Source organism: Varroa destructor, unplaced genomic scaffold, assembly GCF_002443255.2.
Source record: "Varroa destructor unplaced genomic scaffold, Vdes_3.0 BEIS01000001.1, whole genome shotgun sequence".
In the NCBI taxonomy this organism is placed as follows: domain Eukaryota; kingdom Metazoa; phylum Arthropoda; class Arachnida; order Mesostigmata; family Varroidae; genus Varroa; species Varroa destructor.
Window position 1 is genome coordinate 17,642,202 of NW_019211454.1, and position 25,535 is coordinate 17,667,736.

The following is a 25,535-nucleotide window of genomic DNA, read 5'->3' on the forward strand; positions in this document are numbered from 1 at the left end:
CCTATTGGTTTATCTCGAAGGGCTTAAATGCTTATTTGACAGTCCTAACTGTTTCGTTTTTTTGTATTCTCGTTTCACTGTTGGATTGAATATTTCTATCACTAATAGCCAATACCAAACCGAAACAACATGGGTACCCTATATTTTGTGTTTCGCTACATCTGCGGTATTACGTGATGTTATCGGAACCTGTCACTATCGTCGTTATATAGGATTTGAGGAAAACAACATTTATTTCAAATTTTGGTTTGTTTGAAGGATATAAAAAAGTTCCAATAGTGACGATATAAAAAATTAGTCAGCTACCAAATAATGACCTAGTAACATTACGCCTGTCGTCAAAAAGACCCTTGTCATTGTTTAAAAGGTATATCACGATATTGGCATATCGACGAAGTGTACCTATCTACGACGTGTTCGATTACTGAATAGTTAGAGTAGTTGTGAGGAAATCTTTGTGTCTTCCGGATGACTCATATACTGTCAATGTTAGATGCCTATAAACGGGAACTAGAATTGGTTTAGAGCTGTTTAAGAGCTTTTCTTTTTTCACTTCGAAGAACGAAATCGTTTTATATAATGGAACGCAAGATGCCCCTTGATTACAGTCAAGGTAGTACAACAACAACAAATGCTAGCGCTCTTCAGTCTTCAGAGTGGTGCGTTCGAAATAGAGGTTTGTTTCAGAAGAAGCTAATTTTTGTCGGTTTACAATTGTGACTAACCAGTTTGTTTTTTGTTGTGCGTAACCTAAATGAACACTTTTTTTGATATATAGTAATGCAATGCAAAATGTTTTATAAATGAAAAACAAAACGATACGCGAAGTATTTGTCAAATACTTCGCAATATCATACTTGCAATATTGAACCGATTTGATTGAACCTCTCAATACCATTTAATGCGTCGTTTCACGCGTCGGTTGACAAGTTACTGCACACCTCCTGAAACAAAGCGTTTGGCCGAAGTTGGCCAACGCGACAGGGTTGCAGACTTCCAAGTTCCTAGAATATTTTTATCGATGTCAACCGTGTCGTAATCTAAGTGCCTGTTTCGCGTGGCATTAAAAATACTAACAAATGAGCCGGGGGGTGACTATGCCGAATGATCTTAATCACTAGTCGTATACATGGTTCAGTGTGATATCGACCGGCCAATAATATACTAATTAAATAGCTGGGTTGTCATGCGATAAGATGGGCGACAAAATTACTGTGGGATGATTATAACGGAGTTTCGTTCGTGTTTGAGACGCGGTAGGGCAATGGTCTCTGCAGTAGAATTTTGCTGAACAAAAGTCATTCGTAAGTGTATCACTACATCGAGAAAAGAAAAACAAAGACGGCTGCAAACTGCCTGAGTACGAACACTATTTTTAAAATTAAGTTCACCTTAGCGTAATAATCATCGTAGATAAATGACAATTGTAACTTCCAATCAACACGCTTTCGTGATTCGTAACTATCGCAAATATCGTCAAGTTTTTTAACCAAAAATCTAACTTGACTTCAATTATGCAACATACATGATTTATAGTCGAATCATATAACTTACTTCTTTTGAACAAAATGCAGCCAGGCGTTGGACTGTTCGAAGGCAATACTAAACTCGCGTGCACTACAACAATATACAAAATTTCTTATTAAAATACGGACAAGCAAGCAGACATCTTTGAAATACATAGGAACTGTCTGCACTAGACAAAATCCATCAAAGAGAGATAAAACCTGCTTGATGCTCGGTCAACAAATGAAAACTATCAAGCTTATAATTCACCTTTATTTTTTTAGAACATATAGCTAATGTCAGTCACCTATAATAACTTCAATCAACTGGCGAGTCTTGGGACACCTGCGAAACCGCGATACAGCCATAGCATGCCTTTTGAAAAGCTTTATTTTGTAAGCATCTTCAGCCGACATTAAATTCATTGTATTTATTTCATGCACAGAAAGTACTGAAGAGTTTAATTCTTCAGTTAGTAATATGCAAGTGAGTAGCAGCAAGGAAATCATTCAGTTTCTTTTTTCTAAGATCCTTTTTTCAGAAAATAATGACTCAGTTGAATTCCAGGATAGCTCGTACGTGAGATACTATACACTAAATATGCTACAACAACGATGGACAGTTTTTCGGAAAGATTTGTTCGTAAGTATAATTTCACGATAAGTTACAAATGGTACCGATTGTCCAACATACGTACGGAAAAACAACGATGATTCACAATAGAAAGCGTCCGCATATTATATAGGATGTATTACTGAGTTCGTACATCTCCAATCTTACATAAGGTTGTCTCAACCGTGTGCTCGCTAGTGCAGCGGTTGTACATGCGATTGCCGATTTGTCATTTTTTTTACTTGTGCTGAAGATGGTGAATGCCCAAAATGAATTTCATACGGTACTCTCTTCATAGAAAACCTTGTTCAGTGACGAAAAGTTATAGTCCTATTATGAGGCTGTTTACGGAACGGTTTAGCAGGGCGTTACGAACTGTTCACAATCGGCCGCTACACACCTACAATCGATTACAAATATCTGTAAGTCATTCGAGAAATCGCTAATGCATTGCATGTGTAAATAACAGATTGTATGTATAAGTGCGCCATACGGAAAAGGCACGATATCTATTACATTTATCTGATATGAACACGGTTGTCTCTATAATGTTAATTGGCTATGTTAAAGGAAGAACCGTAGGCGTTTGACCCCTAACGGATGGATGGATTGCAGGACGTTAGAGAATACTTATTCACATAAGTTCGCCACGTTTACTTATAATTACCCTATAGGCAAACGTTTTGTGACGCGTAAGTTCGTGCGTTTTGGAACTGTTCTTTTTACATGAAGACTATACGTATAGTTGGAATCAATACTGCCCGTGGTCGGCAGATGAATTTTCTTCTCACAGCTTACCCACATCGATGTTAAACTTTCCTGCAGGCGTTCGTTGTAGATCTTTCTCTTTGAGCAAACCCCGCTGCAGGCAATTTTCCTTCATGTTTGCTAAACAAAAGTTACCATGAAAAATTCACAGCGAATACAGTAGAAGCAACAATTCATACCCGGGGTCTTATCTGTGGAAGGAACAGGCTCACTAGAGTTGCCATCACTGTTCCCTCCTCGCTCTTGATTTCTGTTTGCATCTTCCTTTGCTAATCTCCGAGCCAAGCATAGCCGTAGATACTTCACACTTATGAATAAAGAAGCTCTTGCTGGTGAAATCTAGCCGTGTCAGGCTGATTCCGTCGGATTTCTGCAATCAGGTTCGGTAGGCGGGTTGCCTATACGTTAAGTGAGATGCCTACTATATAACAGCTTACGGCGATATTCGTGTGTTCAAGATTATCATCTTTCGAAGATTGTCATTACGGTCAACCGGCATGGCGGGAATCCGTTTCTTCCAGTTAACGTGTCACTCTCATGTTACTTTATTTTGAAGATTTGTTATTTCTATCACTTGATGACCTTTATTTACTACGCATGGTGCACGTCGATGTTTCAGTTCAATGACAGCTGAATCTAAAGCTTGCCTAGTAATAACATTAACCAAAGCTGTCACCATTGTATTTGCGATGGAAATAAAAAAAATTGCGACATTCATTTGTTTATGCGAGTCGCAAAGGAATACATGTGCCGTTGCATTATCTAATATGATAATCTAATATGAGGTTATGCCTACTGGCTTACACGCAATAATATATTGAGCTATTATTATTATATATAAGCCGTTATTCATTGGTTATAGCAGCTGGAGCGAGCATCCACAGTACAAATGCGACATCTGTATCTAGACAATGCGGTAAACACTCCAGCAATGAGCGGTCTTCAGCCGTTTTATTCTGAAGATTTTCTCTAACACTCGAGCATGAAATGTTTTTCCTCGTTTTCATTTTTTTATGATCTGCTTGAAAGGGTTCTACCCGACAAGTGCGACAAGTAAATAATTGGAAAAACGTCAGCGACAACATGATAGATTCCGACGTGACAAATTTGAAATCGGGGCGAACAACGGTACCAGCTTATCAACCATGTTAGTAAGCTAGTCGTTGTCACTCACTTCATTGATGTTAATTAGCCCACTGTCAGAAAGGAAAAGAAGCTTATTCTTTGAATTATCTATTTCTTGCTGCAGTGTCACTCAGACTAGTGGCAAGAGTAAGTTCACAAGCCACGAATACCACAATAATAACAACGTAAGAAGTTCACTGCATATTATATAATACGTTATCGTATAATTATTGTGTACAACTCCCCCACCCAAGCGATAACTGTTGTTGTCTTCGTAATAGCGGGGTAATCACGTCGGATGGTCTAGGCTTCAAGCTGGGCGTGAACAGACGTTGCCTAGCGCTGGATGAGGGAGCAATCGTCTGAATTAGTGCAGAAACGTAAACATTGGACATAGAACTCGAAGCACTATTTTAGCGTACCGAGCCTGCATTTCAATTGAAGTTTTTTTAAATAGTGCGAGAGTTCGCTGGCCAGTGACCTATACGTATCGGTACCTCCGACATAAGTCAAAACAAAAAACAAAAGGTTTGACTAATAATGCAACCACCCGAAACGCGCGCGAAAAAATGTTAGCATCTACAGGATGTTGAATGCAGAGTAACATCGCCAGACGAATGCTGACACAATTTTTTTTTTTGAAATACGTTACACTATGAAATATGTTGAAATATGTGGGTATAAAATAAGAAGGTGATGATTGTTCTAAACTATTACAGTTAATAGAGAGTGTAACATTGTTTAGGTCACTATTGCAACCGGTTCTTGTCCAACTTAAACGATCATTGAAAATTTATAATATAGTAATCTGAATGAATAGATCTAGCTGTAAAATCAGCTTCCGACCGAAAATTGATATCTGTTCCTTTGCAGGCTTAGACATTTCACTGTGGACGGTGGCCGCTGAACTGTTTTCTACGCGCATGTACCACGTGGTAGGTGATACAGCTCAAAGTTAGGGATGATATAGCGTGATGCCACGACGACTGCATTAAACCGTCAGCCAAGCAGAGCAATTGGAGCAAATAGGTGCATACGGCTCCTGATTATCGCCTAATAGCTAAAATAATCAACGTTCTTATCGGAAAGCAACAAAGCTCGGGGCTCTGGTGGCCTTGTCGATGAAATCTACGGTAAAGGGCACGTGGCCCTTTGTGCATAGTACAATTACATTAATGGTGATTGCGATTAACAAAAAAGTCGATTCATAACATATCTGAACGATCAATACTCAACGTTCGAGTCAACCAAACACTGTAAAATTAGGTTTGCTTTCCTGTGTAACTTAGAGAAGTAAAATTTGAGTTTTCCGAAAATTGTTCGAAGAGCCTTAGAAAACGATTGTCACTTATGTTCCTCGTAAACGATGTCTATTATGGCTAGTACAGGGCGTGTTCCGAGCAAAAGAAAAAAAAAAATGACTATTGTCATCGGAATCTTCCAGGAAGCGTATAAACCGAGTACGCCGATTTAAGCGAAAAAGATAGCGTAAAGTCTCATCAGTGAGTACTGGCAAGTTGAAATAATTTTGCCTGTCCACTGTATATTTTTAGACCTTATGGACCAGTTTTATTTTTAACAGTGTAAGGGTAATACGGCATTATTTTGTAAAATGTAAAAAGTAACTAAGATTTTTTTGAAAATATAATCACTTTAAGCGGAATTAACCCCATTTTCCAACTCGTAAGTAGTAGATATTATATTACAAAGAACAAAAGCAATCCCTAGTAACATACAACGAAATCAAGAGTTGCCACGTACTTATTTTGCAGTGTCAGTCTGTGGCTTGATTTGTAGATATATAGAAAGTTGGGACATTTTTCATTTGACGTAGGTATAATCGTAAATAATTAAATCGAAATAACGGATAGAATAAAGAATAAAGAGGAACTGAGTAACAGGAATAATCAGATTACTAAAAATACGTGAAATCTAGAAGTCGGTTGAATACAATGAAGCACCCGATCTTCTTCTTGTCGATAAGAGCAACAGAAATGGCATTGATATTAGCGGAACGAACTCCTAATCGTTTGTTGCCAAAAGTCGCATGAATTTACAAGCGGGCCTAAATATTCCGATTTCATTCGTATAGGAAAATTATTGATCTAACGACTAGTTTGGTGGTATATTTAAACTGTATCAAGTAGTATATTAAAGCAGTGGCTGCAAACTAAGGACCTCTTCTGTGACTTGAGTGCAAGCAAACACCTTTTCGTGACGATATTATTATTATTTTTATTGGTTTCAAATTAAGTAATTACGATTTTGCCGGTTCGACAACAAACATGACGAATTCCTGAAGTTCAAGTACCGAAATTTATTTTACATCTCAAACTGATCGTTTTATGTTTACATGTCATTCGTATCGATTTAGATCGCAGTTCGTATAGAGTAAAACAAGTTATTTACGAAGGATTTATTCAGCTCTTGGTAAAATCGCCTTGGGTGATAAGAGCTGGATAAAAGCGCATAACTGCTCGAAGCTTTTTTTTTTCTAGGATGAAAGAAGGATATTCAATCGAAGGAAGGCAGCAAAAAATGCTCATTTAGAATTACGGTATATACTAGTGCCTTCTGAATACGGTGCAAATTCTGTTTTTCACGTTTAATATATCCTAACGTCTAACCTTTCGAAAGTCTGCGCAGTCACAAATAGTATATGGTAAATCGCAGCCAATGCTAATCGTACAAAAGCTACTTACGCGCAACTCAAGTGACGTCTTTGTCACTTGGCATATTATATAATACGATGTAGTTAGCATCATTGGCATAATTAAATTGGCTATTCCATTTCGCTAAGACATGGCCTCGACACACCCTGCTCATAACGGTTGTTCTTTCCGGCAATTGGATGGTCTCTCATAGTGCCCAAACTTTAATGCCCTTATGAGACTGTAGTGGTAACACATTTACCTAAAACCTGGGGGCATCTAAGGTGGCTTGGAATCAAAATACCGAGCAGACACCTCATTTCAGTCGTCTGAGACAATGCATAAAACGGCAGTAAAAACATCTGGCCAAAATCTCAACTTATCGAAGCTACTTCTTAAGATTAACAATCGTATTCCTACTGATAAATATGAAATAGAACAAAAAATGTTTAATCTTCTTTGTCACTGTTAAACATACTGCGTGTTTGGGTAGTCAGAACCCTTCTACCCAGCCCTATAATTCCAACCAATAGCACTAAGGTAAGAATCAATAGCATAAGTTTATTTAGTTATAATATATATTCTACTTTATTTCACTTTATTATCGCCACTGTAATGATCGATACCGATCATCTTTTTCATCTAATTTGTCAAAATTCTCCATATATTTGTCATTATCATTCACTCAGCCCTCTTCCGCCATTGCTGTGCTTCCAGTATTTCTACACTGATGCGAAATCTATAGCCCCTGTTGCTTCTGGGTCGCATCTCATTCTCAATTTACTTGGAATAATAATTATTAGTAAATATTAGTATTACTTTAGCATTATTTTCTAGTTTTCGCATCATATAGGCTTTTTCAATGTTACCTAGGCTCGATTCTTTCTTAGAATCAGTTGATCTGCTCCCGAGGAATTAATATCACAAAATATAGACACGCTGCTATATATTGAGTGAGCCAACATCCTTTCTTTGCTCGCCGCCATATAAGAACTAGGTTTTGAAACGCGTTCACGTGATAATCGGCTGCATTCTGTGTTTCTTTAGCATCCTGCTTTTTCTGCAGCTGTAATTATTTTCGCCGAAATTGAGAGCAAATCGGCGATACAAACGTGTCTCGGCGCGCTCACCTTCGACTACAGCAGTCACTGTTTTCAGTCGTGCTATTATTATTAACCGTATCTATATATATGTTCAGGCAGATCTTGTTGAATCGCTCATCAGTATGCGGACTTTTATCAAATTCATTTTTCGTCAAAGCAACTAGCGATTCAGTTTACGAGATTCAGCTAACACTGAAACATTCACTGAAATTTGCCGGTCTACAAATGTTTCGTCGTTTTTATCGTTCGTCCTATCAAGTCAACGCGCCTCTGTTGTAAGATCGACGTAGTTTGATCCTTTTATATTTCGATTTTATTTTATTGCCAACTTTTATTCACTTGCTCTCCAGTTTTCCCTCCTGATTTCACAGTTCTATAAATGTACTATGTATTTCTCCTTTTCCTACTCCATACTCACTCCTGAATTATTTTTATTGTCATATGAACTATTCTCGTACGCCACAACCAGCCACAGTTCTTTTACGACATCTTTCGAGCTCGAACTCCAGTAACGCGCAACCACGCAACTGATTCACGTCAGCTTTCGCAGCCCTCCGTCGACACACAGACAAAACTATCTCATGTGCACCGAAACGCTCAAATTTTTAAAAGACGCTTTCCTTAACCATCCGCAGATTTGATCATTAATACGAATTTCCCTTTATTATACTATATAGCATTATATATGCGTATGTACTTATGCTTCTCTAGGACCATTGTCAAATCGATGGGCTCTGTTAGAATCTCAGTAGAACCTGAATTGTTCATCCAGTTCGAGAAAAATTAACACAATTAATTTTGCTTGATTTTTGAAAGGCAAGCGAGTTTCCATCGCTTATGAATAGATTATAGGCTTTGCTGTTATTTTTGCCTACATTTTCTAAGATACTAGACAAATTTAGCCTTTAGAGGTAGCCCATTATCTTAATAGAATTGTTACTAATTGTCATTCTCCCTAGTAATACATGTTTACAGTAATGAATTTTTGCTTTGTCTTGTATCCTCCTTTCGATGTTCGCTGTAATAACATTGTGCACCGATTGTTATCATCTCATAGGAAATTACCCATGTAACTTCTCGTCTAACTACGGCCATTGTTATCGATATGTGCAAACGAAGCGGGTACGCACCCCACCCCAGCATTGATTACTGATCGGTCGAACGCATCCGGCAACGCTCACATTGTAATCACTGCATCGATTGATTAGCGTGTGATACGTGACAGGTTCCATCGTGTATATATAGTCGTGTTGTCTTTTTATTATTGTTAACATAATTTTCTTTGTCAAACTGCTAACAATACGACTCTCTTTCATAGTATTTATTTACACCGCTCACAGAATAAACCTACATTGATATAGAAATAACAAATGAAATCAAACAACCAGTAGTGGTAGCTTTCGTAGTACAAACACTAGCATAAAAGACCAGGCTGTGAAGACTTGTCAAGAAAACTATTTCGTTGTTGACTGATTGGCAGAATTCGTTCAATCCATGATAAATCTGTCCATATTCGTGAGGATTAGAAATGTGTGCTCGGTGGATTATCAAGGAAAAAGAAATAGCCATAAGATATGATACGCAAAACAAAAAAGTTATTTACCTAGCAGGAGGACAATTCGAACTAATCTACTAAAAATTTCAAGGAGGATCGACAGGTACAATGTCTTGTCATTACAATCATCACCATAATCACAATAATATTCATTATTATTATTATTATTGATTGCTATCATTGTCGCCGTAGCAGTAGTTCATCGCTTGTTTTTCACGCTGGTTTTCAACCGCTCGATCAAGCTATCGTATGAGATATGTGAGCAATCAAGAGTGCGACGTGACTATATTTCAGAGACACTTCTGCTAATACCGCGCGTGCATTTCGATTACTACAACGAAACTTAGCCGTGTCGCAAAATACATGCCGAATTTCTCTGCCAATATGCAACCGCTGAAGAGGGCCTGTTAAGTTGCATTTGATTTAAACGTAAGAAATTTATTTATCGGCGCCAAAGATTCAAGCTATTTTCAAGGAACACTAAAATAAGCAATCACAGTAAAGAATTCGCGTCAACTTAATAATGGCTTTTTTTTTTACTCTGCAGTTTGAATCTTGTCTTCGAAAACAGATCTATACGGTTTGGCTTTTGTTGCCGTTTTTAGAAATGCATCTGTAAAGTAATACAGTTATTTATCATAATTTATGTTTTTAACATACAGCCATTAGATATAAGCAAATGACGGGGTTGTCTCGAACACCTGCCACCGTTCGTGTTACGAAGCGTCTTTTTGCGATTTTTTGATACATTATCCATTTAAATACATTGCTGTTATCCGCTATAGTCCCGCATGTAGCCGACGTTGCAAATAATACTACCGCACGTAGTCGTATATAACTTATATATCCATTTCTTTGTGAGTGGTGATGATGCAGGTTCCAACTACGACGACTTGCCTGCTTTGCCTACTCGTCATATTTAATATTTTGTTCTCCCTGTGCCTGCTTTATATTTAGTAAGAACAATAAAATATGATAATCACAATAATATCACCTACGACGTACTACATTGCTTGTTCTTTGTTTTTGCTGTTGTGCCCACTTGTAACATTGCATCCCTAATTACACGAGTCTTAGGTCTGGTGTCATGAGGTAATAAAATGTTATGGTTCGCCTTACCACAGGCTTTTCTGCTTTTGTCGTTTCTTTTCCTTTCCCCTTCTGCTCATCCTTCATCAATATCGATCAATAAATCGCCTTACAACGCCACTTCCCCTTCTGATTAACTATTCTTGCAACAGCCTCCCGACTGTGTCGCAGGTACGATCTTGATGATAACCTACTTAGTTCACGGCACGCAATTCAACCCATCCTTCGCAGGTCCATGTGTTTCGTCCCGTCGAAATCGTGACAGGCACAGCCGGAGCCCTGGGGGACGCCTGACTCGTTCCTTAATCGGCCCGCGCTGGCTGTTCGAGCTTGCGTTCGTGGCATTGTGATGGTGCCCGGCATCGATATGAGTTTTCGTCTGTAAAATCCCAGCACGGACGGATCGATGAACGCATAGCAGCATACGCAACTTATAAGATCCTTTGTTCGTGCGTACATTAACCGTTAACGGTTCTCATGCGGCTACTTCACACGCATTAGTCGACGAAGTCTGAGCATCAGTTGTATCATGCGGCGTAATCATAACCTGTGCGATGCAAATTTCAATAGAAACATTGACAAATCATTACTGACCAATACTATTAATTACTGGAATTAACGAACGCAGCATTGACGACGAGTATAGCTAAACGAAATAGGTGAGTTCGCAAACTAAGTTACTCATTAGACTGATATTATCGTTTAGTTAGCACATTAACTGTACTAGTTAGTGTACCAGCTCAGTCACAGTTTATAAAATCGTGCTTGCAGGTCAACAACGTACCGGTGTTTGCAAGCGTTGGCTAACTATTACTTGCAGGGACTGTTGTGCCAGCCGGCCGCCAATGTCAAAGCTGCAGTTCATGCTGAAGCGGTCGACAGCGTTGGATGCCACTCGGCGAACATCAGGATCCTTGTCGCCCCAAAGTTTGTCGAATGCGTCGGGCAGGTACGAGATACCGAGGACGGCTAGAAGTTGACGACGTTCGGCCTCATGGGCGCTCGAATCGCTGTCCTCAGACCCGCCCCGGTCGGTGTGACCGTGTTTTAGGCTTGTACCATTGCTCCCTTGATTTTCACCACTACTACAGATGTTTCTGTCAGCACCTGTGGTCTCATCGGTCTTTTCCTGCTTGTTTCCATCCGGCTGGATGTTCACACGAATCGGACATTCAGCGGGAGCAGACGACACCTGCTTAGCAGACACGATAATGGTTTCTGCCGATGTAGAAGACGTGTCCGTTGCTGTTGTGAGGGTTTTTAGGGAGGCGGTCGAGGAAGACTCTTTTGTTCCTTCGGTAAATTTACCTGTCATCTTGCTGGTATCTCCTATCTTCTGAAGACGGTCACGAATTTTCGTGCGCGGCGCAGGCTTGACTTCGGTCGCGTTTACACAGTTGTGGCCCACAAGCAAAGGTTCTTTTTCCGTTTTGACAAGCTTTGTCGACACTGTGTCGTTCTGAACGGTGCTGCTATCGTCTTCATTGCTCGCTTGCTCGCGTGCGGCATCTGTCCCAATTACTGGCTTTTCGCTTTTCACATTGTTGTTATTATTCTTGCTGTCTATCGCCGGCTGTTGCGTGTCGTCATCATACTCAACATCACCGTCATCATCAACGTTGTCATCTGTATTATCCGTTATGCTGAGCTGCGCCCCACACCCGAATGCGCCAGATAAGTTTGACGCTGCCGAACCCAATTCGGGATCGCCTTCCCGATTTTGTGGATCGCTGAACTGATTGGGAATGACGTCGGCTCTCCGTCTGCGTCGCTTTCGACGCCGTAGACGCACGCTGTCAAACGACTTGACCGCGTCGCTAAGTCGGGCTCGGCAGGGTTCGCACGTCCTCCGATGTTCCATGAGCACATCGGCGCAGCGCGCCGCCGTGTTCGACAGCAGCGCCGCTACCTCGAGTCGAACGTTGGGGACGCGATGGTCAAGCAGCGCCTCAACTTCCGGCCTAATCAGCTTCATCACCAATGCCATATTCCGCAGTCCCACACTTTGACTGCACAATAGGGTTAACCCTTCAGTGGCGCGGGCCATCGTTTGCTCGTCAGCGCCCGCCAAAATATCAATAGAATCAGGAACCTGCTCGACGATCGAGCTCAGAAGTCGTGCGAACGCCTGCCGATGTTGCCATTTTGCCCACTGGACATCCATGTTCAGCTTGCGAAATACCAGCTCCATTGCGTCAAAGTAGCTGGGTATATCTCCAGGATTACGATAACGTTGATACTGCTGCTGTTGTTGTTGCTGCTGCCCCTGTGTTTGTTGTGCCTGCAGCTGCACATCGCTCTTGATACTAGAAGTAGACAAAGATACCGAAATCGCCGAAGCATTCATCACTGAAGACGAATCACCAATTCCCGTAGTTACCGTTGCTCCGTTTGTCACGAATGGATTTTCACACCAGATAATAGGGCCAAAACAGACTGCCGCCGAACTTCTTACCTGGGCGACTTTGTCTTGCAGTAACTTCTCCAGGATCGGAACAAAATAACGCAGGCGATCGCCAAAGGAGAAACAGCCTGCAACAAGGGCAATTTGTCGCGCAAGTTCGTCCCGTAGCCGCCACACACGTTCATTTTCATTGCGCGCAAACTCATGGAGAGCTTCTAGCAGCAGGCGGCGCGATTGCGGTTCAAGATGTATACACATTTGGTGAAAGTTCCGCAACAACGGAAGTCGCACCTCATCGACGTCGCGGCATAGCGTATGGAACAGCGGAACCAACAGTTCGACCGAGTCTCTATCGCCAACGATGATCACCAGGCTGTGCAAACTCGACGCCACCGAATGGCGTACCTTCCACTGGACACACTGGCTCAACTGCGTAATCAAGCGACGCAGGTGACGCTTCCAGTTTCGAGGGCCCAGGGCAAGTGCGACGGCTGGCAGCGAGTAGGCACAGTTACGCGGCAGATCAATACAATCAACCTGTCGAGCGAGCTGGGGATCAAGCATCCGCTGAAAGTGTTGTAAAAGTTCAGCTGGCACGCCGCAGACGTTTGTCTCGTACAAAAGCATATCGCGCTCCGTAGGCGAATCAGTATTTTTATTATTGCTGATGATATTATTTTGTTGCTGCTGTTGTTGTTGTTCCTGTTGCTGCTGTTGTTCTTGCTGCTGCTGCTGCTGCTGCGGAGGCCACGACGCATTTTTCTGCGCGCGATACCGCGGCGACGTCGTCGAGTCCGTAGCAGCGTCGAACATAACACTAGCCCCGCTTGGGCCGGTAGCAAATGTAACGGACTTTTTCTTTGGGGAGTCATTGTCCAACTTTAAATTTGCTAGACCTACAAGCGTTTCGTCTAAATCCCCATCATTACAAGCGGCAACCTGACACCCCTCGGCTGCGTCGCATGCAGAAGTTTTTTCGCCTTGGCCGTGTTCTACTACGACGCCGGCGTCATCGTCATTGTTATCGTCAACATCCGTTCCTATGGGAGCGACGCCGCCTCGCTCGATTACGGCGCCAGCGGTCACAACATCTTCAACTTCACCGTCGACCTGGAGCTCGTCAACGTCAGGTAACGGTGAACGCCAAAACATAAAGCTGTTGAAGTTCACATCGGTCGAGTTCAGATCGCCGGCAGCGTTGCCTTGGCCTAGTGGTAAGCCCCTACGTGGCGGAGAGCGCTGCTGTCCAAATACCAACCTTCCAGATGAGGCGATCGTTGTTGCCGAGCTGAAGCCGGCTGTGCCCGCTGTAGTCGATGAACCATCAATAAGAACACTGTTATTATTCGTGGCATCGTCGTAGCATCTACCATCCGCTGCCATTGTCGATGAGGACAACTGTGCTGCGTAGATCGATGCCCGATCGCTTCCACTAGACATTCTTTCTTCAATACTGATTTCTCTTCGACACTGAAATCCGTTGTCGGGACTGCTGATGTTGCGCATGAAGTTCTCGTGCACGACGCCAGGTTCATGTAAGGGTGCTTCGTAGTCGGGCGTACGCCGGACAGCAGCCTCCTGGTTGACCCCTTCCGGCCGAACGAGCTCGAGACCTGTCCGTTTTGGGTCGGCGAACGTTGATATAAATGGGCCCAGGTTTTGGTAGGCGGCGGCAGCCACCCATTTCGCGGGATCGGTTAGTAGCGATACGAAGCGCGGGGCTAATGCCTCCAGCCGAAGTCGAGGTTCGACCACGCAAGAAATTGCCATAAACGATTCAGTGCAAGCCTTTCGAACAGACCAGGCGTCGTCCTCGCAGAGGGACAGGAACGTAGCTAACTAATGGATCAAAACAAAGAAAAAACACGTCAATGACTGTGAAGTGGAAGCAAGAAAAAACCACGTGGTACACCAATGCATTATCTTCATTCGTGCCGTGCATGGGCCTGGAAGCACGAGGGTCCCTACACACTATAGGGTATATCTTGTGCCAAGCGGAAAGGGATGTGTCTAAATTCATTTAAATGTAACTGACCAGTGAGCTAGGTCGAGTATGATTATTGCCGCTAAATGTGAGCTTACTCACATTTCTGGCGCAAATAGAAAGCTAACACATTCGTGTGTCCCCAATTACTAGCTACCTAATAACGCAATCACTCTTACCAAACTGTTCTGGATGCACTGAGCGTCGAGCACTTGGCACAACTCGACCATCGCGACAGCGCACGCCCTCCGTACGTGGAACGATGGATCGTTGCAAAGCTCGAGAAACGGAGGAAGTAGCTCAGCTTGAGCTTGTTCGCGGTCCACGTACGCTATCAACTTCGGCAGCAACTATTCGAATCGGTAGGGCCCAGCGTCGAGCAGTGGCATCATAAGGCAAAATTTAAAATTGGAATGGCACAGCGGAGTAGATGCACCGCAGAGGAATTGAACCACACAGTGATAAAAAAAGAAACAAGAAACATACAGAAATGTTTACGTTAGGTAGGTACAAAACTCGTTGTCGTTACTTGTTGTTGATGTTATAAGGAATATATCTCAAAAATGCACTCATACAAATCATGTTCATGTGTCTGGTCGTACGTCCATCTAGATTATACGTTCCGCTGCAAGGACACATGCAATGTCCGACCACACAATTGACATAATTAACTATTTCGAAATAATTCATTCGCTGCATGCCACACAACTCAATTTCAACGCGGAAAACTCCTGTAACCCCGTCAAAGACAGGCTAGTGAGACGAACTGATCCTTATAAAACATCTCACTACCCTTGTCTTTCACAGCGTTAGCAAGTGCCATTCATCATAGTACTCTTCATAGACAAATCGGCATTAATAAACTGACAAGGGCGAAAACATCTAGCTCATTGTCGGGCACACCAGGCTAACTGTGCAGCCTTTTCTGGCGTGTCTTATAAAGCACAAGGCAATGATGTCATTCGAGCCGTCCACCTCATCAAAGCTGGCTGTGATACGAATCTTTGATTTAGACGTCTGCACAGCCACTTTGGTGAGACAGACACGGGCTGCGATCTTATAGAAGCAGCGGGCGACGTTTTGTTTGTTGATCGGAGCTTCTGCAGTTGGGATATCCTATGCCAATTTCTCTCTCTCTCCTAACGCAGCCCCTAATCCGTGGACAGGTACCTAATTATCGGTGAGGAACAACACCGATTTTAACAGAAAGGAACTTCAGGATAAAATTTAGTGGATATGAATGCTTGGATTATACCTGTTTGAAATATAGTTCACTGGTCGTGTTCGCAGCTTACCAGACAAACGTATACTCTACGCGCTCTTCCGTAAGTAAAATTAAAATGTTGAAATATATCAAGCAATAGAAACTGCATGTCAAAGGTTTGCTGTTTCACCTAAGGGAAATAGCTAACAAAAATGTTAATTGTGCTGCTAAAGCCGTAGATGACTGACTTCTTTCGGAGAATGCAACCACCTCCCAAGTCATCAAAGATGGCTGTGATATGAACGGTTCTATAGGTACAGACCACAGCCAACTCGATGATTAGGCGACAGTCCAGAAACTTTTCATCATAATCATCCTTGACTACTAAAAAACAATGTTATACGCAATAAATGAAAATATCCGTTATTACTATCACTGTATTACCACAAGGCTCAACTTAGTTCATGCTATCAAATTCCACTGGCTAATATTTTAGCAAGTTATCATATAGCAAACAATTATAATTGTTTATCGTATATTATATATATATATATATATATAATTGTTTACCGCATGTTTGCAGTTTATAAATGGTCACGAAAACATTAGCTAGTGGACCTTGACGGTATAACAGGAAACACAAAAATAAAATTGTGTTCCACTACTTCCAGTATTCTTAGTTGAAGCTTCTTATTCTAATTTGCTTATGTTCATAGTAGAAATGTATTTAGACGGGCACTACTCGCTCATCGCTGTCGATATACGGCGCCGAAAAGAGCTCATCAAAGGTGGCTGTGATGCGAATGACTTGCATGAACGCTGTCACAGCCACTTGATGGCCTCTTCGACGTCAATCTACCCTAGGCACTACCATTCATTGGGAAACTCGACGGAGTCCCTCGGATACCGTTGTTTGTAGCTTACAACCATAACCACAGAGTTAGTCTGAGGTAGTTTGGTGGTAGCACACGTTATCTTCAAATCGATGACATGAAGCGGACCCTCGTCAAAGACAAGGTAGTGAGAGGATTCAGTTCGTCCCCTGCGGTGCGCTGTAGGCCCCACCGTGTTCAAGGGGCAAAACCTAATCTTAACGACGACATCTCACTACCCATGTCTTTCACGTCAGAACGCTAATACGACCTCATCTTGCTATTCACGGGGTACTTGACTAGTCAGAACCACGAGTAGCACCGATTTCCTGACACTCTGCTAGTAACGCTCATCAGATTTACGTAAATACTGCCGCTTCCTGTAAACCTTAATTATTGATATCATGCCGCTTTCCGCATGCATCATTAGGGGAAAAGCCCGCTGCATGAGCGAACGTGCAGATAAGGTCACATACCACTTTGAAAAGAATTTGAATGTTTTCCTATGTATTGTATTTTTTTCTACTCACCGTAGCGGCTTCCTGCCGTTGGTCGTGAAGATCTGCTGAAAGTGCCGATTCGCCCGTGTTCTCTAGCGAAACTCGAGCCAAATCAAGGATCGTCGGCAGTAGTTGACTCGATATCGTCGATGGAGTGACCAAGCGTGCGTCCAACATGCGAAGTAAGACGCACTGCGCCCGCTTACGGACCTGTAAAGTCATATCACGCATCAGCATGGCCAGGCACGGTAGAATACATGCACGTTGCAGGCGAACTAGTACCGGGCTTGGCGGGAGCGGTGGCATGAATGGACCAGAAGGCCGGAGACTTCCTCCAGAAGCTGCCGTTCCATTAGCTGTCGTCATAAGCGCAGGTCCGCCTGCTCCAGTAGCGGCATCGGGCCGATCTAAACAAATTCCTGCTAAAAGACTCAGCTGTTCAAGAAGTTCAAGGCGGACGTTCTGCTCGGAATCGCGCGTCAGTAGATCGATCACCTTTCGTATCTGTTGCATTTGCTGTTCTGTGCAAGCCTGACCCAGTTCGAATAGGCATTGCGGAAGACAGCGTGCTGCTTGTTGTCTGGAAGAAATTCAAATTATTCGAAAAATAGTTAGTGTGAAACTGAATAGTGAACTTTTTTCTAGTTACGTTCCCCATACGCTATGCTTAGTGCTGTACATATGAAGCAACGTAGATTACCTGCTCCCCCTTTTCAATGTGTTTAGTATTAATAATAGATTTTGATGTACACAAACTGAGTCCAAAGAAACTCTGGTTAATTTCTACTTTACAAACCATTCTCAAAAGATTTCCACTGGCTCATCTAGAAGATGGGCACACTCGTTACCGCTCATTCATTTCATACATCTTGCTACCACTTTGTATTTCTCTCTTCTTGCTATCACTTTATATGTACTCGCATTGTATTTTTAGATATACAGCTGCAAAGCTACGTGTACGCAAACGACCGGCTCACTGACTGAGTGACTAGGCTGTTGACCGGAATGGTGGTTGTCGCGTCCCAATGACCTGACGCCAAAGACCATTCCTGGTACGGAGCTGACTTTTCTACCAATTGCTGTCTGTTGCTGCTTCAACATTTCTACCAGTACAGACATGAACTGGCTAATTCTTGCGACGCAATTATTCATCACGTTATCTTGGGCTCAAAAGCCAACTCTGCTCAATCGCTGGATTACAACAATGGCCGACTCCAGCGCTCGTTGGCAAGCCATGTTTCAGCAACCGAGGCAAAGCTTGCATGGGAATCCGAGGGAAAGCAAACCGAGTCCATCCATAAACTTTTCTTAGCAAGCGACTTTTTTTTGCGTATTGCAAGAGCGTCTTGTTATTTGCTTTGGTGCAGTTCGTCAAGTCGAGCTGCCAGTTGCTGCTGACGAGGCTGTTCTCGTTGCTGCTGTGGCGAGGATAAACGAAATCGAGTACCATAAGATGAATAGATTAAACGGGCAGCAAACAACGAGTAAATATTAGGCCACTCTTTGGACCAAATTATCATCATGACGTCGTAGCTTAGGGTTGGTTGTACAGATGTGTGCTATAGAGGGCAAAGTTCCCTCATGTAAGCTTTTGCAGGGCTGTTTGGTGTCTGTTTAGGATCGGGTGCCACGTACAGGATACGGCCGGATTGAACAGACGACACCTGCATGACGATGACTTTTCCCTCCAACAATGCTTCACGTCAGAAAGCGAGTTTGATGACGCGCCTTTTAATGTAATTGACGGAACAAGGTCATCAAGGGTTAAATAGTAAAAAGTACTCACAATGCACTATTAACTATGAAACTACTGTTGCCTCGACTGCCGGTTCGAAACGTATAGGAGGAATACCCTGAATCACTCTTTCGATTTCAACCATTTGTTATTTCTCCCTGCTCCTGCGGATTTTTCCTGGTGGCAGTAGTCTTCATTCGCAACTGCGACAATTACCCGCGTCGCCGAAGCTTCCAACGGCCGTCAGCGGAGCTCGTGTGTCTGGTAGCTACTGAACGTCACAACTTTATTAGCAGAAACATCAGCAGCTATGTCAACAGAAACAAATGGGCGCCGTTGTTATTAGCGCGGGTCCGTATCTTCATAGTCAATCGAAAGGCAGATAGATATAGACAAACATAAAACGAACGGCGAAAACGCCAGCTGCATCGAGCTGTCAGTAAACACATAAATTTAACCGAATGGACGGCAAGAAGACAAAAGTAGGGAACGAAAAGATCATCGATCGCTACAACGGCATCCAGGTGCTTCCACATACCCCCGCAGGAAACTTCAATCACTGAAGCAACAACGTTCGACTTGACGATTCAGTGTTCAGAGAAAAGTGCTAATACAAACTTAGGTAGCTGAAAGGAGCCATATATACACGCTCGCATTGGGTCGCATCTTGCGTAATCGCGCGTGCTGAAGACATAACTAATAATGTCCATAATATTCTGCACCAATAGCAGTTTGACAACAGCCAGCGTTGTTGTCCCGAAGGCGTGTGCGAACATCACCGACGGAATAGAAAGGCTCATGCCAGTGGAGCAATTGAAAGTCATGTCAGGAAAAAGTATACAAGACAACTTCAGGAGAAAGCATCGTTTCCACCCAATGAATAGCTTTCTAGACGTAATAACTAAGCATGACGTCAATTGCAAGATATTTAAGTTAACGGACGGAAGTTTTGTCAACGTTGATAAGAACACATAACAGACAGGAAGCATTAGAAGCTACGGGTATACAAACGGAAAAAAAGTGAAAAGGCCGCTTCTAAAGCAGCCGACGAAATCTCGGTAGATTCGATAATAACAGCTCGATCTTTCAAACGTTAGCTTATGTACTAATGGAACAAAAAAGTGCATTTTTTCTTGCTTCACACAGTTGGCATTAAACTTTTCTCTATCGGCAACAACACGGGCATATTTAGAAGCGAAACAAAAATTGCACACCCATTCATAAACACTCGCTTCTTGCCTGAACCACATCGCACAAATTTATATACACAGAACTAGCCATAAGCACATTTTTCATTTCGATTGTTCCGACCAGGTGACATTCATTTTAACTTCTTCATTAGCCCATTCATTCCCCGTCACACACTCACACAAACATGCCTGAAGAATACTCTTCCCAAAGAGCATATCTTAAAAGCACAGCCTTCACCGCAACTACCAAGACAAAATATCAAAATCTGAAACACAGCATCGAGGTACCATTTTTGTTGTCCAAAAACAGCATTTCCTTGCATGAAAGTTCCTTAACTGCGTCTGCGTGCAGCGCGTGGCCGCTTACGCGATGCGTCCGTGGGCTGTGTTGCAGCAGTCGCCACTCACTCGTTTTGGCGGGCTATTTCAATATAAAAAAGCGTTGAAGCGATCGTTAGGCGGATCCACAGCAATCTATTCTAGGATCCGGCCGTTGTTCCGTATCGTATCGACAAGCATCGTCTCATACGCACCATATCGCGTAGACGCCACTTCACTTCGTCTTCCTTTCACGCTATGAATGCTTCTGCTGCTGCTATTGTGGCATTTCAGGTTGCCCGCCGCCGTCTTGCGGCCCCCCGTTTCCAGAGATTCAGCACCGCGCCGCCATTTCAGCTAGCAGCGGGTGAAAAGAGCGCGAAAGAATAGGAATCCAGAAGATGATGCTTTTTGTTGTCCGGGGAAGGGCCAGAAATAGGAGAGGTGGCTACCCCCGGGAATCGAGTCAGGATGTTGAGATGGCGGCAAAGCACTAACCGCTCACCACTAACCATCAACCTTCCTCCATCACAGTATCATCGTTTCTGGTACGCTCTCTTTTTCAATACACCCTCGTGCCTCTTTTCTTCGTCACCCTCCTCCCCCCCACCCCTCCTTCGCCTATGACCCCGTCAGCTACTAGCTCTTCTGATCAAATCGATTCTAGCACCAGACGAAACCAGTACAAGAATCAACACAACTGAATTACGAAAACGACTTAAGAACGAGCGAGATCCGAAATCTGGTTTGCGGTGCTAGTCGCGAAGACTGGTAAAGCCGGCAGAAGCAGTAAGAAATAGGCCAGCAAAAAGCTGGTCTTAAGAAGCACGAAAGAAAACCAGGGGCGCCTGCATTAACACCGTCACCTTCGCTAACTACCGTCAGCGAGAGAGCAAGCCAGCAAAGCCAACCCTAGCCTAACGGAGCCCCTTTCGCCATACTAGCATCAAGAAACTTCCAAATGCAGTTAGATGCATATCGACGCAGATCACGCCAACCTGCTAGGGCCAGTTCCGCTACAGCTGCTTCTGCCTATAAACCTGAGATCTGCTGCTAACGATTCGTGCGCGCGAAACAAAGCAAGAAACGATAACGACGATACATAAACAACCTCACACTACTATGATCACCCCGCCGAAAAGTTGAGGAAACTGGAGTCAGAGCTCCCGTTACAACCAGTTTCGAACGGTCCATCTGGTTTATTCTGTGGGCCCTGCAGACGAATACCAGGCGACAAAACTCCTCGGTCGCCTCACAACGACAGGACATGTACACACAAATATACATGTGTCAAACTGGAACATTAGGCATTGGCGCTTCGATGTAGCGACCCATCGTTCTGGGGTAATATGCATTTCCGTGAAGGGTAGTTGCAAGACAATGACGATGCCCTGCCTTGGGTTGTCCCCTGTCTGGCGAGCACACCAAAACAATAGCAGGCTCTTCTCAGTTTTCGGCTGTCGGTAGCATAAGCTATACTTATGTCTTCGTTCACCACACAAATCAAAGTTCTGAGGAAAGACTACAACATTATTTCTTTTTAGCGTCGCTGTCCGCCAACAGGAACAGGGACGGTCAATAGCAATTCAAGAAATCAGCCAACATCTTCGCGCCAAAAATTTTGCGCTGATACTCGGTGACCGACTAGTGGTTTCGGCCTTTTTCTCGTTTTCGAAATCGTCGTCCTTGTCGGTGATGTTTCTTGAGTTCATCGCTTACAAAAGAAACACTTGATTGTGCAAGAGGTCGTGAAAACAGCACCCCCAATGGAACAGTAGACTAGGTAGCAAGTCTTCTGTTTCGAGGCGAAAAGGGCTAACTTAAAATGCTGCATTAGGTTCGAAATATTACGATTTTTATTGATTATCGGCAAACAGGTTGGTGGATCATGGCGAATAACTGGCATTATTAGCTGGTATACCTTACTACAATCCTTAAGTGCAGAACAATCGAATAAACTTCGAAACAGGCTGTTACAAACACTATTTTCTAGCTAAGAATACAGTTATTTAAAGCCAACCTGATTGCACACAAAAAAAAGTACTCTCACAGCGATCCCGAGCCGATCAGAACGAGTGTTTATATATGAACGCGATACTCAAAATTTCATTTTCGTCATCACGTTTATTAGACGATGACTAACGGATTAGGTACGACCCACAAGTCGATATAGCCTGGCTTTACTATTCAGCCCCTTCCTATTCTATTAACTCCCTACTTATGCGTATATCTCAACCTTGTGTTGTCCAAAGCGTTTAACATTGGCAGGCTATAGATTTGCCTGGCGATCGAACAACTCTTGTGATTCCAAGTACGACATGCCAGCGTGGCTCACCATGAAAATCTCCCGCCTGCAGACGCTAAAAAGGAATTCAAGACCGGCAAGTCGAGTAGAAAAGAGCTACCTGTAAAAATCCAACTTAGAAAAGCAACAATGGCACCCATAGCGAATTACAAAAAGACTTCTCCGAGTCTTTTTATAGTTCGCTAATATTTTATTTAATTTTTATAATAATTCTTATAATTTATAAACTTTTTTATAACCTTTCAGAAATTGGTTCATGTTCAAAACGAAATGTGTTTTCTTATCAAAGGATATCGAAGGAGATGTGAAGTGATAATCACTCCCTATCTTTTTTATTTGCTCTTATGTAGAGTTGCTTAGTTTGCGCCTTCGGCACCTCTAGATAGTACTGCGATTCATACAGTTAGAGAGACGTTATGAAGGCATTTTTAGGGCAAGCATCTCATGTAACCTCGTCATTATAAAGTCCTTACCGCATATATTTGAAGACACCACACCTTGAGAGGGGCAGTCGAATCTACTAGCATGTAAGTAACAACTCATAATATAAAAATATGACTAAAATGAATCCTGTTTACTCACAAACGCACTCTAGAAATTTATCGTACAGTTAGCTCAACGTCCCATAGCTTTAGCTATAGCCATTACTGCGAGTCTGCTTCTGCTTTGAAGTAGATCGAAACCTTGGTGCGACCTGCTTTGTTATAGGGGGCATTTCCCTTTGGTATCTTCACAGCTTCTGTGCACAAGCCACAGTGCTGCCCCTTACCTACTAATATCGGAATGTTGACCTGTTGAAGCATTCATTTGCTTTACTTATAGATTTGATATACGCTCTTTCCCTGCCCGCGCAACACACTGCGCAAAGCTTACGCATTCGATCTACGACTGTCGGCCCAATGGATAACCACATGGTGATTACACACCTAAGAACTATGATAAAGCACATTTCTCGATGGACGTTTAGCTTTGAAAGAACCTATCCTGCAACACCACTGCAAAGGCTTGTGCAGCAAATCCCCATTTCCATGTGTGTGCACTCTTCACATTATGAAAATATAATTTCTGTCGAGCGCCTTATGTGTCAACATAACCGTATACTGCCGTATCTAGGTATTCAGAGAGCCAATATATTCGTTGTCGAAAACAGTGGTTGCCCGTTAGCTTTGATTTTTGATTTGATGTCTCTTTCTTTCTAATAGCTTTGTTTGAGACATCATGATAATGGGCATAATAATTTACGCGACGTCTTTGTTGCCGTGGCTTTTACGTAATTGTTTCTTTTTATCGCCGTACTTAGTTTTCCCTTTAATCATTTCGTTATCATGATCGAGCGCGCTCACGCCCATCCGTACATGCAGGTGCTTTCAGACAAAGACGACTTTATACCGCCTTGCTCCAGTTGTCGCGCAACAAAGAAATTTTAGAGTTCAGTTGACTTCTTAAATCTCGGTCCACAGTTGCTTCACCATTATGTATAATGACAGCCGTTCGGAATTTACCGTACGGAAGTGACGCCGACCACTTATTCAACGCTGCAGTTACGACTAACTCTCTATGTTGTTTGTACTTTCGCATCCAGCAGTTTTGCATTTTCCACTCTCCCACCGTTTCGCTGTCTGCTGTACGCGCACATCGCTAGTGTTAATGGCTCTACTTGTGCCGCTGTTTGCGTTTGCCCGTCTGCTTCTGCTGTCTGCTACTGCACTGCACTGCATTAGACAAAACATCTTGTTGACGCCAGTCGGCAAAGATGCCAAACGTTTAAACCTCGATTACAGTTAGCTGCCTTCGCCTGAATTGGTCATTTTATCAAATGACACACAAGTTCATGCAGTTGTGCGCTGCAATAAGAGCACCATGTGTCTCCATAGGACAACGCAACATACAGGCTAACAGACGACAATGAGAAAGTCTCAGATAGAGCCACCCGGTTACAGCAGCCAATGACAAGTGGCAAGCACGTCGCAACCATTGTCTAGTGAACGTCCATAGAGACGCCTGGAGTACGTAATTTTCTATTCTCGCCATTGTCCTTGTTGTTTGCAATGGGCAGTGTCCGACGTGTGACGCGACAACGGCGCGTCGGGTCAACACGTGACCACTAAAACTCCACGAATACCAACGATGTCACCATTGTTGATTTTGTTTGCTATGCCGGTATCAAGTACTAACTACGTTGCACACTGATACGGTGATGAACGCAATAGAAAGAGGCTTTTAGCAACTTGTATCTCGATTGTTGACGATTAGGAGGCAACGGAGCTATGAAGGTACTGTCGAGCAGCACTAGAGCATCGTAACGAAGTATATAGGCCAAGTAAAGTACTTTTCTTGAAAAGTGGTAACACGGGGCCTTACGCGGACAGAATCTCTAGGTAGGCAGAACTACATCATTATTACTGTTGCTGGTTTACCACAGAATCTTATAATATTCCCGTTAGGATAATGTTCTCTTAATGATTTGCTTTTTTCTCCTTTCCGCTGTCAATCGACGAAACCACGCAAGGAAAAGCATCGTCCCACGTTCAACAGCGCGGGCCTGTCGAATTTGACACGGAGCAGTAAACCAGGCGCTCCAAGAAGCATGTTCCATCCTTCACATAAAGGCAAA

General features: G+C 43.0%; 1 protein-coding gene across 12 annotated transcripts in view; it reads right to left on the minus strand.

Annotated features, from left to right (window-relative positions):
- Positions 1-7,218: 7,218 nt before the first annotated feature.
- The window catches only part of LOC111243380 (uncharacterized), a 52,577-nt gene continuing 34,260 nt past the window's right edge, over positions 7,219-25,535 (minus strand). For 9 of the 12 annotated variants that reach the window (XM_086976925.1, XM_086976926.1, XM_086976928.1 and 6 more), the window contains 4 exons: positions 17,404-17,953; positions 14,977-15,147; positions 11,194-14,652; positions 7,219-10,788 (listed from right to left, as the gene is read on the minus strand). In XM_086976925.1, the coding sequence (XP_086833051.1) occupies positions 10,609-10,788; positions 11,194-14,652; positions 14,977-15,147; positions 17,404-17,953 (4,360 nt within the window). In that variant the 3' untranslated portion in view covers positions 7,219-10,608. Of the gene's footprint in view, positions 10,957-11,193; positions 14,653-14,976; positions 15,148-17,403; positions 17,954-18,169; positions 20,555-22,852; positions 25,532-25,535 lie in introns of those variants that run through there. The other 3 variants (XM_086976932.1, XM_086976935.1, XM_022788846.2) reach the window with 3 other exon arrangements.